General features: G+C 45.2%; 1 protein-coding gene across 1 annotated transcript in view; it reads right to left on the reverse strand.

The window, feature by feature from the left end:
* The window catches only part of LOC307207785 (dual specificity testis-specific protein kinase 1-like), a gene marked incomplete at its 5' end in the record, with an annotated part of 44,227 nt that overhangs the window by 14,574 nt on the left and 16,853 nt on the right, over positions 1-12,800 (reverse strand). The window contains one exon of the mRNA XM_079961847.1: positions 661-782. Within this exon, the coding sequence (XP_079817973.1) occupies positions 661-782 (122 nt within the window). The remainder of the gene's footprint in view (positions 1-660; positions 783-12,800) is intronic.

The following is a 12,800-nucleotide window of genomic DNA, read 5'->3' on the forward strand; positions in this document are numbered from 1 at the left end:
TTTGTTGTCTAGCACGAGGTCATTTAAACCAAGAACAAGAATGATGATACTTCAGTTGGGAGAAAGCCACACTCGCAGAGCTCAGACGATGCTGGATTTCGGCATCAGTGTTGGCCCTTGTGGGAAGATAACTGCCCAGGTAGGAGAAGTGATTGACATTTTCCAACATTACATCATTGAGTTGGATTTGTGGTGCTGCCAGAAGGATTATTTTGTACTTGCTGGTGCAGCACTTTGGTTTTTTGAATGTTGAGTGATAGGACAAGCTTTTTGTAAGCTTCTGCAAAGATATTTAGGATGGTTTGGATGTCATCCTCTGAGCACGCGCACACTAAGTTGTCATCAGCATACTGAAGCTCTATGACAGAAGTTACGGTAACCTTACTCTTTGCTTTCAGCCTGAGGCAGCTAGAGGTCGCTCAGGGAAGAACCAACATCCTGGAAGCAGCAAGGGAAGGGGAACAGGTGGCCGAAGCATCGCTCCCACTCTTTCTAGACCACGGCCATGGGAAACAAGCGCAGAAGGTAGTGTGAGGCATGCTTCTTGGGGCCCTGGATCTGCCGCCCCTCCCAGTTGTCTCCGGCCTGCCGCCTGAGGCGACTGCCTCACCGAGGCGAGTGGGGGAGCCACCCCTGGTCACCTGCCACCCAGAGACCCACCTGACAATGTTGGGATGGGAGAGCTTCTGCAGCAAGCTGATCTCGCGTATGATCCCCTCCTGGTCTGCATCATTCTTGTAGATCTTCACCACCATTGCTTTGCCTCCAGGGCTTTGGGCAACCTGTGAGTTTTGGGAAGATTCAGAACAGGTAAAAGAAAGTACTTATTCATGCAGATTGCAGGGCATAGTCAAAGTATGGAACTCTTTCCCACTGGAGTCAGTGATGGCCACCAACTTGAATGGCTTTAAAAAAGGGGGAGACAGGGTCATGAAAGAGAGGGCAGTCAATGGCTACTACCCAAAGTGGCTGTGCTCCACAGTTGGAGGGAACAATGCTTTTGAATACTAGTTCTGCATTTAATACTATTTTTCCGCATAGATTGGTGCCCAAACTATTAGACCTGGGACTTTTGTGAAGGTGGATATTAGATTTTCTATCAAACCATTCCCAACGGGTCAGGATGGGCTCCCATGTCTCTGCGGATCTCATGAATACGGGGATGCCACAGGGGGGGGGGGTGTTGAGCCCGATTTTATATAAACTTATATACAGTGGTACCTCGGGTTACATACGCTTCAGGTTACAGAAGCTTCAGGTTACAGACACTGCTAACCCAGAAATAGTACCTCAGGTTAAGAACTTTGCTTCAGGATGAGAACAGAAATCACACAGCAGTGGTGCAGCGGCAGCAGGAGGCCCCATTAGCTAAAGTGGTGCTTCAGGTTAAGAACAGTTTCAGGTTAAGAACGGACCTCCAGAACAAATTAAGTACTTAACCAGAGGTACCACTGTATAGGGCTAGCTGCCTGAGAAACAGTTTCTATCCAAATGCGATTTTGGTTTTAAACGCAGTGTAAGGTAGTCTCCATGCGCTGCTCTGGTTTGCCAGAAGCGGCTTAGTCATGCTGGCCACATGACCCGGAAGCTGTACGCCGGCTCCCTCGGCCAATAAAGCGAGATGAGCGCCGCAACCCCAGAGTCGGCCACGACTGGACCTAATGGTCAGTGGTCCCTTTACCTTTAAGGTGGTCTCTGTGGGAGTATATTGTATTTAATTATGGGGTATCAGAGTTTTTAGGGGGTTAACCAGGCTGGGATAGCTGGGATAGAAGGCTTGTTGGTTCTGAATGTCTGGTGTAGATTTTCAGTTTCGTTGTTCTGTATGGGACAATGACAATAAATATTATTGTATTGTAGTTGCTGGGAGCCACAGGAGGGGAGAGAGTGTTCTAGTGCTTGAATCCTGCTTGCTGGTCTCCCACTGAGGTATCTGGGTGAGCTACTGTGGGAACAGGATGCTGGACTAGATAAGCCATTGGCCTGATCCAGCAGAATCTCCTCATGTTCCTAGTACTGAGCTTGATGTGGTCTCACTCAGTATAAGGCAGCCTCCTACGTCCCTATTTTAGCACCCTGCAGTTGGTATGGGCATGTGCTGATAAAACCAAAGTTGCAGGTTCAGTCCCCATACAGCTGCAGAATCCTGCATGGCAGAGGTTTGGCTAGATGATTCTCAGGTTTGCTTCCAACTGTACGATTCTATGATCCTGTTTCCTACAGTGGCCAACCAGGTGCCCCTGATAGGCCCCAGAAGCAGGATGTAAAGCACGGATAGGCAACCTAAACCCGGGGGCAGGATCCGGCCCAATCACCTTCTAAATCCAGCCCACAGACGGTCTGGGAATCAGCGTGTTTTCACATTAGTACAATGTGTGCTTTTATTTAAAATGCATCTGTGGGTTATTTGTGGGGCATAGGAATTCATTCTCTTTTTTCAAAATATAGTCCCGCCCCCCACAAGGTCTGAGGGACAGCGGACCGGCCCCCTGCTGAAAAGGTTTGCTGACCCCTGATGTAAAGGGTTGTATTTAAATTCTGTTTTTAAATAATGTTGTGCAGTTGTTTTTCTGTTTTGCAAGCTGCTTAGAAGCCACCTAGGCATTAAGTAGTATGTAAATTAAATTGCCACTTATTATTATCTGACTTGGCAGGATTAATAATAATAATAGTAATAGTAATAGTAATGTTAAGTTGTGGGCGAACATAGCAGACGACACAGCGATTCCTCCAGAGCAGCTCTTTACTTGCAAGCTAGACAGAACTGAACAGCAAACAGCTCAGCCGGCCTGCTTTTATAGGCAGCCGGCTGTCAACATTGTAGCAACAACAACCCAGAGTTTCCCGCCTAAAATAACTGACGTGGACCTGAGTGAAAACTATCTACAGACCTGAGTGAAAACTATCTACGGTATCCCCCTGCTGGCCCAGGGTGAAACTTCACTACATAACAAGTAATAATACCTCCAAGTCAGACTGCTGACCCATCTACCTTAGTATTATACCCCGGGAAGGGCGGGGTATAAATAAATTATTATTATTATTATTTCTACAGATAATACTCCTTGATGAATCTGTTCAACCTCATTTTAAAGCCATCTAAGCCAGTGGCTCATGACATGGCCTGCGACAGGGAAGTCCACAACTTAACTATGCATCGGTGTGTCTTCCTAGTGAGGACCGAGGTCTTTGTCTTTCCCTATCTCTAGGCAGCCCTGCAGAGCAAACAAAATTTAAAACAACCATACTAGGATCTCCTTGGTATAACGTCACATCACCTTGATGGCTCCTTTAAAACCCTGGCACTTGGAGGTGAACCTAAATTAAGCTGGTACCTGCTGGATCATTCTGATCAAGCTATCAGATCAAACAGAGGCCCTTTGTTGACACTTTACCCTCCCTATCGTAGTAGTGATTTGCTCAGTAAGATGGAAACAGCTTAAACAAAGTTTGGGAGAGCACACAGGCTTAAGGTACCAAAGCACACGCAAAGGACATGACGTAGAAGCTAAGGATAACAAAATCATAGAATTATAGAGCTCGAAGGGAACCCCAAGAGTCATCTAATCCAACCCTGACAATGCAGGGATCACAACTAAAGAATACCTGACAGATGGCCATCCAAACCCCACTTAAAAACCTACCAAGGCATAAGAGTCTCCCACCTTCCAAGGCAGTCCGTTCCACAGTCAAACTGCTCTTATCATCAAAAAGTTCTTCTAAATGTTTAGTTGGAATCTTCCTGGCAATTGAATCCATTGGTTTGGATCCTCCCCTCTGGCACAACAGAATACAAGCACGCTCCATCTTGCATGCGTGTCTGAAGATGGCTATTCTTGTCAATTCTCAGTCTCTTCTTCTCCAGGCTAAACATTCCCAGTTTCTTCAACTGTCCCTCATCATCATCATCATCATCATCATCATTTATTATTTATACCCCGCCCATCTGGCTGGGTTTCCCCAGCCACTCTGGGCGGCTTCCAACAAAGTATTAAAATACAGTAGTCTGTTAAACATTAAAAGAGGGCTGCCTTCAGATGTCTTCTAAAAGTTTGGTAATTGTTGACATCTGGTGGGAGGGCATTCCACAGGGCGGGTGCCACTACAGAGAAGGCCCTCTGCCTGGTTCCTTGTAGCTTTGCTTCTCGCAGGGAGGGAAATGCCAGAAGGCCCTCGGTGCTGGACCTCAGTGTCCGGGCAGAAAGATGGGGGTGGAGACGCTCCTTCGGGTATACTGGATCAAGACCGTTTAGGGCTTTAAAGGTCAGCACCAACACTTTGCACCAATCTCATAAGGCTTGGTTTCCAGACCCTCGATCATCTTGGTCACCCTTCTCTCCACACCTTCCAGCTCGTCAATATCCTTCTTAAACTGGACACAGGACTCCAGATGAGGTTTGACCAAGACAGAAGGGAGTAGTGCTATCACATCCCTTTATCTGGACACTTGTGCTCTGGTTAATTGGAAGAGACCTTTATACACAAGGCCTGCTGAAATCCACCAAAAATGCTTCCAGGTGGGGGCTTCTATACATATATTTTCTTTATAGTATTATAAGGATTTTTATTAAGATGCACAAGCATAAAACAAAACCATACCAGCAGAAAACTGGTAAGAAATATTGAAGCAGAGACAAAAACAGGGGATGGGAACTTCAGTGATACATTCCAGACTTTTTGTATAATAGAAATTAGAATCAAGACTATAAAAACAAAAACACCACTGACATGGATACGCCTTATTTTCTAGAAAAATAGACTGCATTTCCAGTGAACCTTAGTTTGTCAGGCTCTGCACATATTCCTTTTTTCCTGTATTATCCACAGCCATTCATAGGCTAGGGTGAATGGTCTGTTTTACATTATTTAACATTTTAAAAACCTAACTAAAGAAAGAAAATTGTCCTTACATTTTTTTTACCTCTAGAGGATCTCATGTTTACATATTGATTTTCCTAGTGGGCCCGATTCCTTTATCTTCAGCAGGTAATATCTGCTGCAGCTAAATTTTCATTTGTCTTTTAGTGCCAGAGCTGCAATTTCAGAAAGTGGGAGTGTTAGATTAAATCAACTAAAGCTTTATTTATTGGCCGAAAGTAATTCTACACTCAGTGCAGCTGTGTGCTAAGGGTACACTAAGGTGAATTCTGGGGCATTACTGGGCTAGGGAATGAAAACGAAAACAAAAAATGTTAAAAGCATTATCTCTCTTTCCAATAATTAGTGCCAGAATTTGTGAAGTCCTCTTACTAAAACTGACATATGCAAATTTCAGATTCATCCAAAGCCACACTTTAAAAGGGTTCCTTGTTGATTTGTGAAGGCCTTTTAATTAACTAATAGCCCTGCTTAGCACTTCTATCGCAGGTCTGACCTTTATCGCATCCCGCATCCCTCTTTGTGCGCTACCTTGGCTGTTCCACATTCCCAGCTTCAAAAAGAAGATTGATGGGGGCAGCTCAGCTGTTCGGCTCCATAAAACAGTCACTATGCCGCCTCTAATGGATGCAAAATTGTGGAGTGACCTTTGCAAACAGGCAATGCAGGAAATCTTCACTCAGCTCCATACGCCTCTTCCTAATAAAATATGTTTTGCTGAGGACAGCACTGCCATTTGCTAATGTCCACCATGCCTTGCCTCCTCTTAATCACTTTCAAGGCATGTCTAATCTAGACCAACAGTTCAGGGTATTTGGCACCCACAATCGGAAGCCTTCCGGATTCTCTCACCCACCATCTGCTTCTCTCTGTGCTCAGTGGAATATCAGTGCTCCCACACTGGGCTACCCTGAGTCGGAAGTCATCAGGAATTCAATCAATTTGGCATTAAGATTCAGGAAAGAAAAGGTTGCAATGGAAGCTGTTGCCTCACTCCACAGGTAATCCCACCCAACTGGCCCGCCCCGTCCCCAGAGCACGGATACTGCCTACTTTGGGAGCAACTGCTTTAGGTGCCCTCCAGCTTTTGGACTCAAACTCCCATCAGCTCCAGCCAGCAGAGCCAATGGTCAGGATGACTGAAAGCAAATGTGGGGTCAGTGGGCTTCCCCCACAATGGCCTATTAGAAACCTCGGGGCTTGAAGACAACAACTTTCTTCACTGTCCTCTCCCCCCTATAACAGTTATCCAGAGGTACACTGCCTCTGAGCATGCAGGTTTTATTTTTAGCAGTTGTGAAAGGCAAAAAAAAAAAAAACCAACTCTCTACAGGAACTTCTTGATATATCTAGGCAGACCCATTAGAAGCTTTTACACTTACCTGGGAGAAGGGCCTAGAGCTGAAAATAGATGACTCTTAAGAGGAATGCAATATGGGGATCCAAGCCCTATAAATCAATCTCAGCTTAGAGAAGGGAATGTTCCTTTAAAATTTTGCACTGCTAGCCCCAGAATAGTGAGAAATGGTTAAACTAGCCACCCTATTTGTTTAACAAAGGGTGAAAGACTTTTAATAGTTATCTGAACCTAGGCATCCCTAGGTATCTGAAGAAGTGTGCATGCACACGAAAGCTCATACCAAGAACAAATTTAGTTGGTCTCTAAGGTGCTACTCCCCTTCATGGATCACTGCCTTGCCGTGGCGAAGGGGCTTGAATAACTCAGAGAAGCTATGAGCCATGCCGTGCAGGGCCACCCAAGATGGACAGGTCATAGTGGAGAGTTTTGACCAAACGTGATCCACCTGGAGGAGGATCCAGCAAGCCACTCCAGTATCCCTGCCAAGAAAACTCCATGGACAAAGACAAAAGGCATATAAAAGTTATGACGCTGGAAGATGAGCCCCTCAGGTCGGAAGGCGTCCAACATGCTACTGAGGAAGAGCGGAGGACAAGTAGATCCAGAGCTGATGAAGCGGCTGGGCCAAAGCCGAAAGGACGCTCAGCTGCGGATATGCCTGGAAGTGAAAGGAAAGTCCAATGCTGTAAAGAAAGATATTGCATAGAAACCTGGAATGTAAGAACCATGAACCTTGGTAAGTTGGACGTGGTCAAAAATGAGATGGCAAGAATAAATATTGATATCCTGGGCATCAGTGAACTAAAATGGACGGGAATGGGCGAATTCAGTTCGGATGACCATCATATCTACTACTGTGGGCAAGAATCCCGTAAAAGAAATGGAGTGGCCCTCATAGTCAACAAAAGAGTGGCAAAAGCTGTATTGGGATGCAATCTCAAAAAATGATAGAATGATCTCGATACGAATCCAAGGCAGACCTTTTAACATCACAGTAATCCAAGTTTATGCACCAACTACTGGTGCTGAAGAAACTGAAATTGACCAATTCTATGAAGACTTACAACACCTTATAGAATTGACACCAAAGAAGGATGTTCTTCTCATTATAGGGGATTGGAATGCTAAAGTAGGGAGTCAAGAGATAAAAGGAACAACTGGCAAGTTTGGCCTTGGAGTTCAAAACGAAGCAGGGCAAAGGCTAATAGAGTTCTGCCAAAAGAACAAGCTGGTCATCACAAACACTCTTTTCCAACAACACAAGAGACGACTCTACACATGGACATCACCAGATGGGCAGCATCAAAATCAGATTGATTATATTCTCTTCAGCCAAAGATGGAGAAGCTCTATACAGTCAGCAAAAACAAGACCTGGAGCGGACTGTGGCTCAGATCATCAGCTTCTTATAGCAAAATTCAAGCTTAAACTGAAGAAAGTAGGAAAAACCACTGGGCCGGTAAGATACAATCTAAATCAAATCCCTTATGAATACACAGTGGAAGTGAGGAACAGGTTTAAGGATTTGGATTTGCTAGACAGAGTGCCTGAAGAACTATGGATGGAGGCTTGCAACATTATACAGGAGGCAGCAACGAAAACCATCCCAATGAAAAGGAAATGCAAGAAAGCAAAGTGGCTGTCCAACGAGGCCTTACAAATAGCGGAGGAGAGAAGGCAAGCAAAATGCGAGGGAGATAGTGAAAGATACAGGAAATTGAATGCAGATTTCCAAAAAATAGCAAGGAGAGACAAGATGGCCTTCTTAAACAAGCAATGCAAAGAAATAGAGGAAAACAACAGATTGGGAAGAACCAGAGATCTGTTCAAGAAAATTGGAGATATGAAAGGTACATTTCGTACAAAGATTACCATAATAAAGGACAAAAGTGGTAAGGACCTAACAGAAGCAGAAGACATCAAGAAGAGGTGGCAAGAATACACAGAGGAATTATACCAGAAAGATATGGATGTCTCGTACACCCCAGGTAGTGTGGTTGCTGACCTTGAGCCAGACATCCTGGAGAGTGAAGTCAAATGGGCCTTAGAAAGCACTGCAAATAACAAGGCCAGTGGAAGTGATGGTATTCCAGCTGAACTACTTAAAATTTTAAAAAATGATGCTGTTAAAGTGCTACACTCAATATGCCAGCAAGTTTGGAAAACTCAGCAGTGGCCAAAGGATTGGAGATTAGTCTACATCCCAATCCCAAAGAAGGGCAGTGCCAAAGAATGCTCCAACTACCACACAATTGCACTCATTTCACACGCTAGCAAGGTTATGCTTAAAATTCTACAAGGAAGGCTCAAGCAGTATATGGACCTAGAACTCCCAGAAGTGCAAACTGGATTTAGAAGAGGCAGAGGAACCAGAGACCAAATTGCAAACATGCGCTGGATTATGGAGAAAGCTAGAGAGTTCCAGAAAGACATCTACTTCTGCTTCATTGACTATGCAAAAGCCTTTGACTGTGTCGACCAAAGCAAACTATGGCAAGTTCTTAAAGAAATGAGAGTGCCTGATCACCTCATCTGTCTCCTGAGAAATCTCTATGTGCTACAAGAAGCTACAGTTAGAACTGGATATGGAACAACTGATTGGTTCAAAATTGGGAAAGGAGTACGGCAACGCTGTATATTGTCTCCCTGCTTATTTAACTTGTATGCAGAATTCATCATGCGAAAGGCTGGGCTGGATGAATCCCAAGCCGGAATTAAGATTGCCAGAAGAAATATCAACAACCTCAGATATGCAGATGACACAACCTTGATGGCAGAAAGTGAAGAGGAATTAAAGAACCTTTTAATGAGGGTGAAAGAGGAGAGCGCAAAATATGGTCTGAAGCTCAACATCAAAAAAACGAAGATCATGGCCACTGGTCCCATCACCTCCTGGCAAATAGAAGGGGAAGAAATGGAGGCAGTGAGAGATTTTACTTTCTTGGGCTCCATGATCACTGCAGATGGTGACAGCAGTCACGAAATTAAAAGACGCCTGCTTCTTGGGAGAAAGGCGATGGCAAACCTAGACAGCATCTTAAAAAAGCAGAGACATCACCTTGCCAACAAAGGTCCATAGTGATGTATGGAAGTGAGAGCTGGACCATAAAGAAGGCTGATCGCCGAAGAATTGATGCTTTTGAATTATGGTGCTGGAGGAGACTCTTGAGAGTCCCATGGACTGCAAGAAGATCAAACCTCTCCATTCTGAAGGAAATCAGCCCTGAGTGCTCACTGGAAGGACAGATTGTGAAGCTGAGGCTCCAATACTCTGGCCACCTCATGAGAAGAGAAGACTCCCTGGAAAAGACCCTGATGTTGTTAAAGATTGGGGACGACAGAGGACAAGATGGTTGGACAGTGTTCTCGAAGCTACAAACATGAGTCTGACCAAACTGTGGGAGACAGTGGAAAACAGAAGTGCCTGGCGTGCTCTGGTCCATGGGGTCACGAAGAGTCGGACACGACTAAACGACTAAACAACAACAACAAGGTGCCACTGGAAGGATTTTTTTAATTTTGTTTCAACCACAGCAGACCAACATGGGTACCTACCTGTAACTAGGCATCCCTGTCTGCTGTCTGCCTTCAAATCACCTCACCATTATGCAAATAGAGCCTACTGAGGAGTTAAATATCCTGCACTTAGCCACACGGGAAGTGCTGTGGTCTAAACCACTGAGCCTCTTGGGTTTGCCAATCAGAAGGTCAGAGGTTCAAATCCCCAAGATGGGGGTGACCTCCCATTCCTCGGTCCCTGCTCCTGCAACCTAGCAGTTCGAAAGCATGCCAAAAAGTACAAGTAGATAAATAGGTACCACTCCGGCGGGAAGGTAAACAGAGTTTCCGTGCGCTGCTCTGGTTCGCCAGAAGCGGCTTAGTCATGCTGCCACATGACCTGGAAGCTGTATGCCGGCTCCCTCGGCCAATAAAGCAAGATGAGTGCCGCAAGCCCAGAGGCGGCCAGAGGCGGTCGGAATCTGGCTTGTTCCAGGGTCACCAAAGCTCATCATGATGGGTCTCATGCCACATTAGAGCTATGTCAATCTTATACTTATGCCATGATCTACAGATATAAACCATATCATAAGTTCAGATTCACACACACCTCCTCACAACTTGTGGGGGAAAATATATATATAATATTTACCCATCCACAAATATAATCAATCTATCAAATAAAACTCATACGATATCTCCTTGGAATTCTGTGTATTAGGGAGCAGCAGTTTGCATCTTCAAGATCTTCAGGTTTTCCCCTGGAACATCTGGGTGTAAAAGACCAGCCAGCCTTAAAATAGAGAGCTGCAGGCTCCAGGCAATTGCAAGGAATTGGCAAACATCTTAAGAGACTTAGTTTGCTTTGTAACTGAGTAAACAACTATCAAAAACCTCTCATTTGCTTTGGCTATTAACCAGCCCAGCAGCACTGTGGCTCAGCAGTTGTTTTTAGTGAAGAATAAAAGGGATTTACACACTCACAGCTCTCAGAGGAAGAGGCAGCCAGCTCAAAACAAGGCTGATGCTTTAACCAGGCTGGCGGAATAGCGGGGTCAGTGGCATATTGCACCAAGTATTTGGCATTTAAAGACCTGCTATAACCACCTGTCAAGTGTCTACGTACTGTGCTTGGATGAGGGCTTTATGAGCAGAAACAGGGGGAGGTGGTGCAACAACATAAACAGAAGTGATGTTAATGTCCGACCTCCACCACGCATGCTCTGACGTGGATAGCTGAAGCCTTGGTACTGTACTCAATGATACCATTATTTGGCCATGTCCTTGGTCAATGACATCTTACTATAAATTCAATAAAACATTCAGAAACACAACACAACCACCTCACCTCCACCACAAACTCACTGGGAGGCTGGAGGGAAATTCCTGTCCTTTTTACTTTAGACCAGCTTCAGGCTGATCTACCAGGGCAGGGCTATTGTGAAGATATTATCTTAGTGATATAATATAAGTCAGTTGTCCAACTCCCAAGAGGCCGCAATCTACTCACAGAGTTAAAAACTGGCAGTGATCTACCCCCTTTTTTTGGGTTCAGGTCAAAGTTGTTAAGCTTTTTCGGGGCGAGCCAGTGATCTACCACAGACGTCCAGTGATCTACCGGTATATCACCATCTACCTGTTGCAAGTGCCTGATATAAGTGAAGCACTTTCAACTGGGTCTGTTTGACTGGATCTGTTTGTGATGTATTTTTTATGTGTTGAGCAGTTTAGAAACTCCTACAAATAAATAAATAGCTGAGCGCTTCCCCACCACCGCCTCCCATTAAGGAGAGACTCCACACAAGTGGACGAGGGAGGCTGAGAATGAGGGCTACAACCTTTACTTCAGGTTTGGGGAACAAGACTCTTGCTAAGTAACTATCAGACTCTGAGAAGCTGGTGTCGCTGGATCAAGTTAATCAGTTTTGTTAGCTAAACTTAAGTTTTAATTGGATTTTGAATACACGAGCATGTTACTGTTTCAAATTTTACTGTGTTGTTCTGACCAATGCTTTTTATCGGGTGAGTTTATGGAACCAAGGGGGCAGTAGCCCAAAAGAGTTTGGGAACCAATGGATTAACCCCCTGGGATCAGCTCTCCTGGATGCTATACAAACCCAAACACCAAATGCTATTTCATCACTGGGCATTATAAAACTAGATGGACAATGCCCTCAGCATGAGAAAACACAATTTCACCTATGTCCAACGAGAGACGTCCCCCCCCCCCATTCTAAACAAAGGCTTCATAGTGGATCCCTGGGAATCCTTCATGTTATCTAAAACGGTTTCATTCTACAGTGAGATGTCTCCAGCTTTGCTGGCTGCTGGGATTCTACAGAGAGCCAAGAAAGGAGAGAGAGAGAGAGAGAAAGAAATGCTGCAAGAAAATTGTGTGTGTGTGTGTGTGTGTGTGTGTGTGTGTGTGTGTGTGTGTGCAGGAAGGGGGAAGAAGATAGTAACTATCACAACAACCATTTGCAAGAGTGGGAGGAACAAGAGAGTCAGGAGGCTGCAGTGAGTAGGTGGGGATGACGGATTGGGAACCAGCTCATGGTTGCCAGGGAAGGGGGTGCCTGGGATGGAGAGAATGTGCTATGCTTCCAAATCTGCTTGCATCAGGAAGGTTGGCAGGAGACTGGCAATTTTTACAGCTGACCTTCCTTGTCTGAAACACTGCACTGTGCCTTTTCTCAGGAAACCCGGCTGAGCTTCTTTGACCACTGTTAAGTTGTGGGTTTAATGCACACAGGCTTGAGTAAAGGTCTAGGACAGGGGTCAGTAAACTTTTTCAGCAGGGGGCCGGTCCACTGTCCCTCAGACCTTGTGGGGGGGGGGGCTGGACTATATTTTGAAAAAAGAAGAGGAACGAATTCCTATGCCACACAAATAACCCAGAGGTGCATTTTAAATAAAAGCACACATTCTACTCATGTAAAAAACCGCCGTCCTGGACCGTCCACGGGCCGGATTGAGAAAGCGATTGGGACGCATCCAGGCCCCTGGGCCTTAGGCTGCCTACCCCATTCTAGGAACACAAGAAGCTGTGTTATCCGTGTCAGGC

This window comes from Podarcis cretensis (assembly GCF_951804945.1).
Source record: "Podarcis cretensis genome assembly, chromosome: Z".
Lineage (NCBI taxonomy): Eukaryota > Metazoa > Chordata > Lepidosauria > Squamata > Lacertidae > Podarcis > Podarcis cretensis.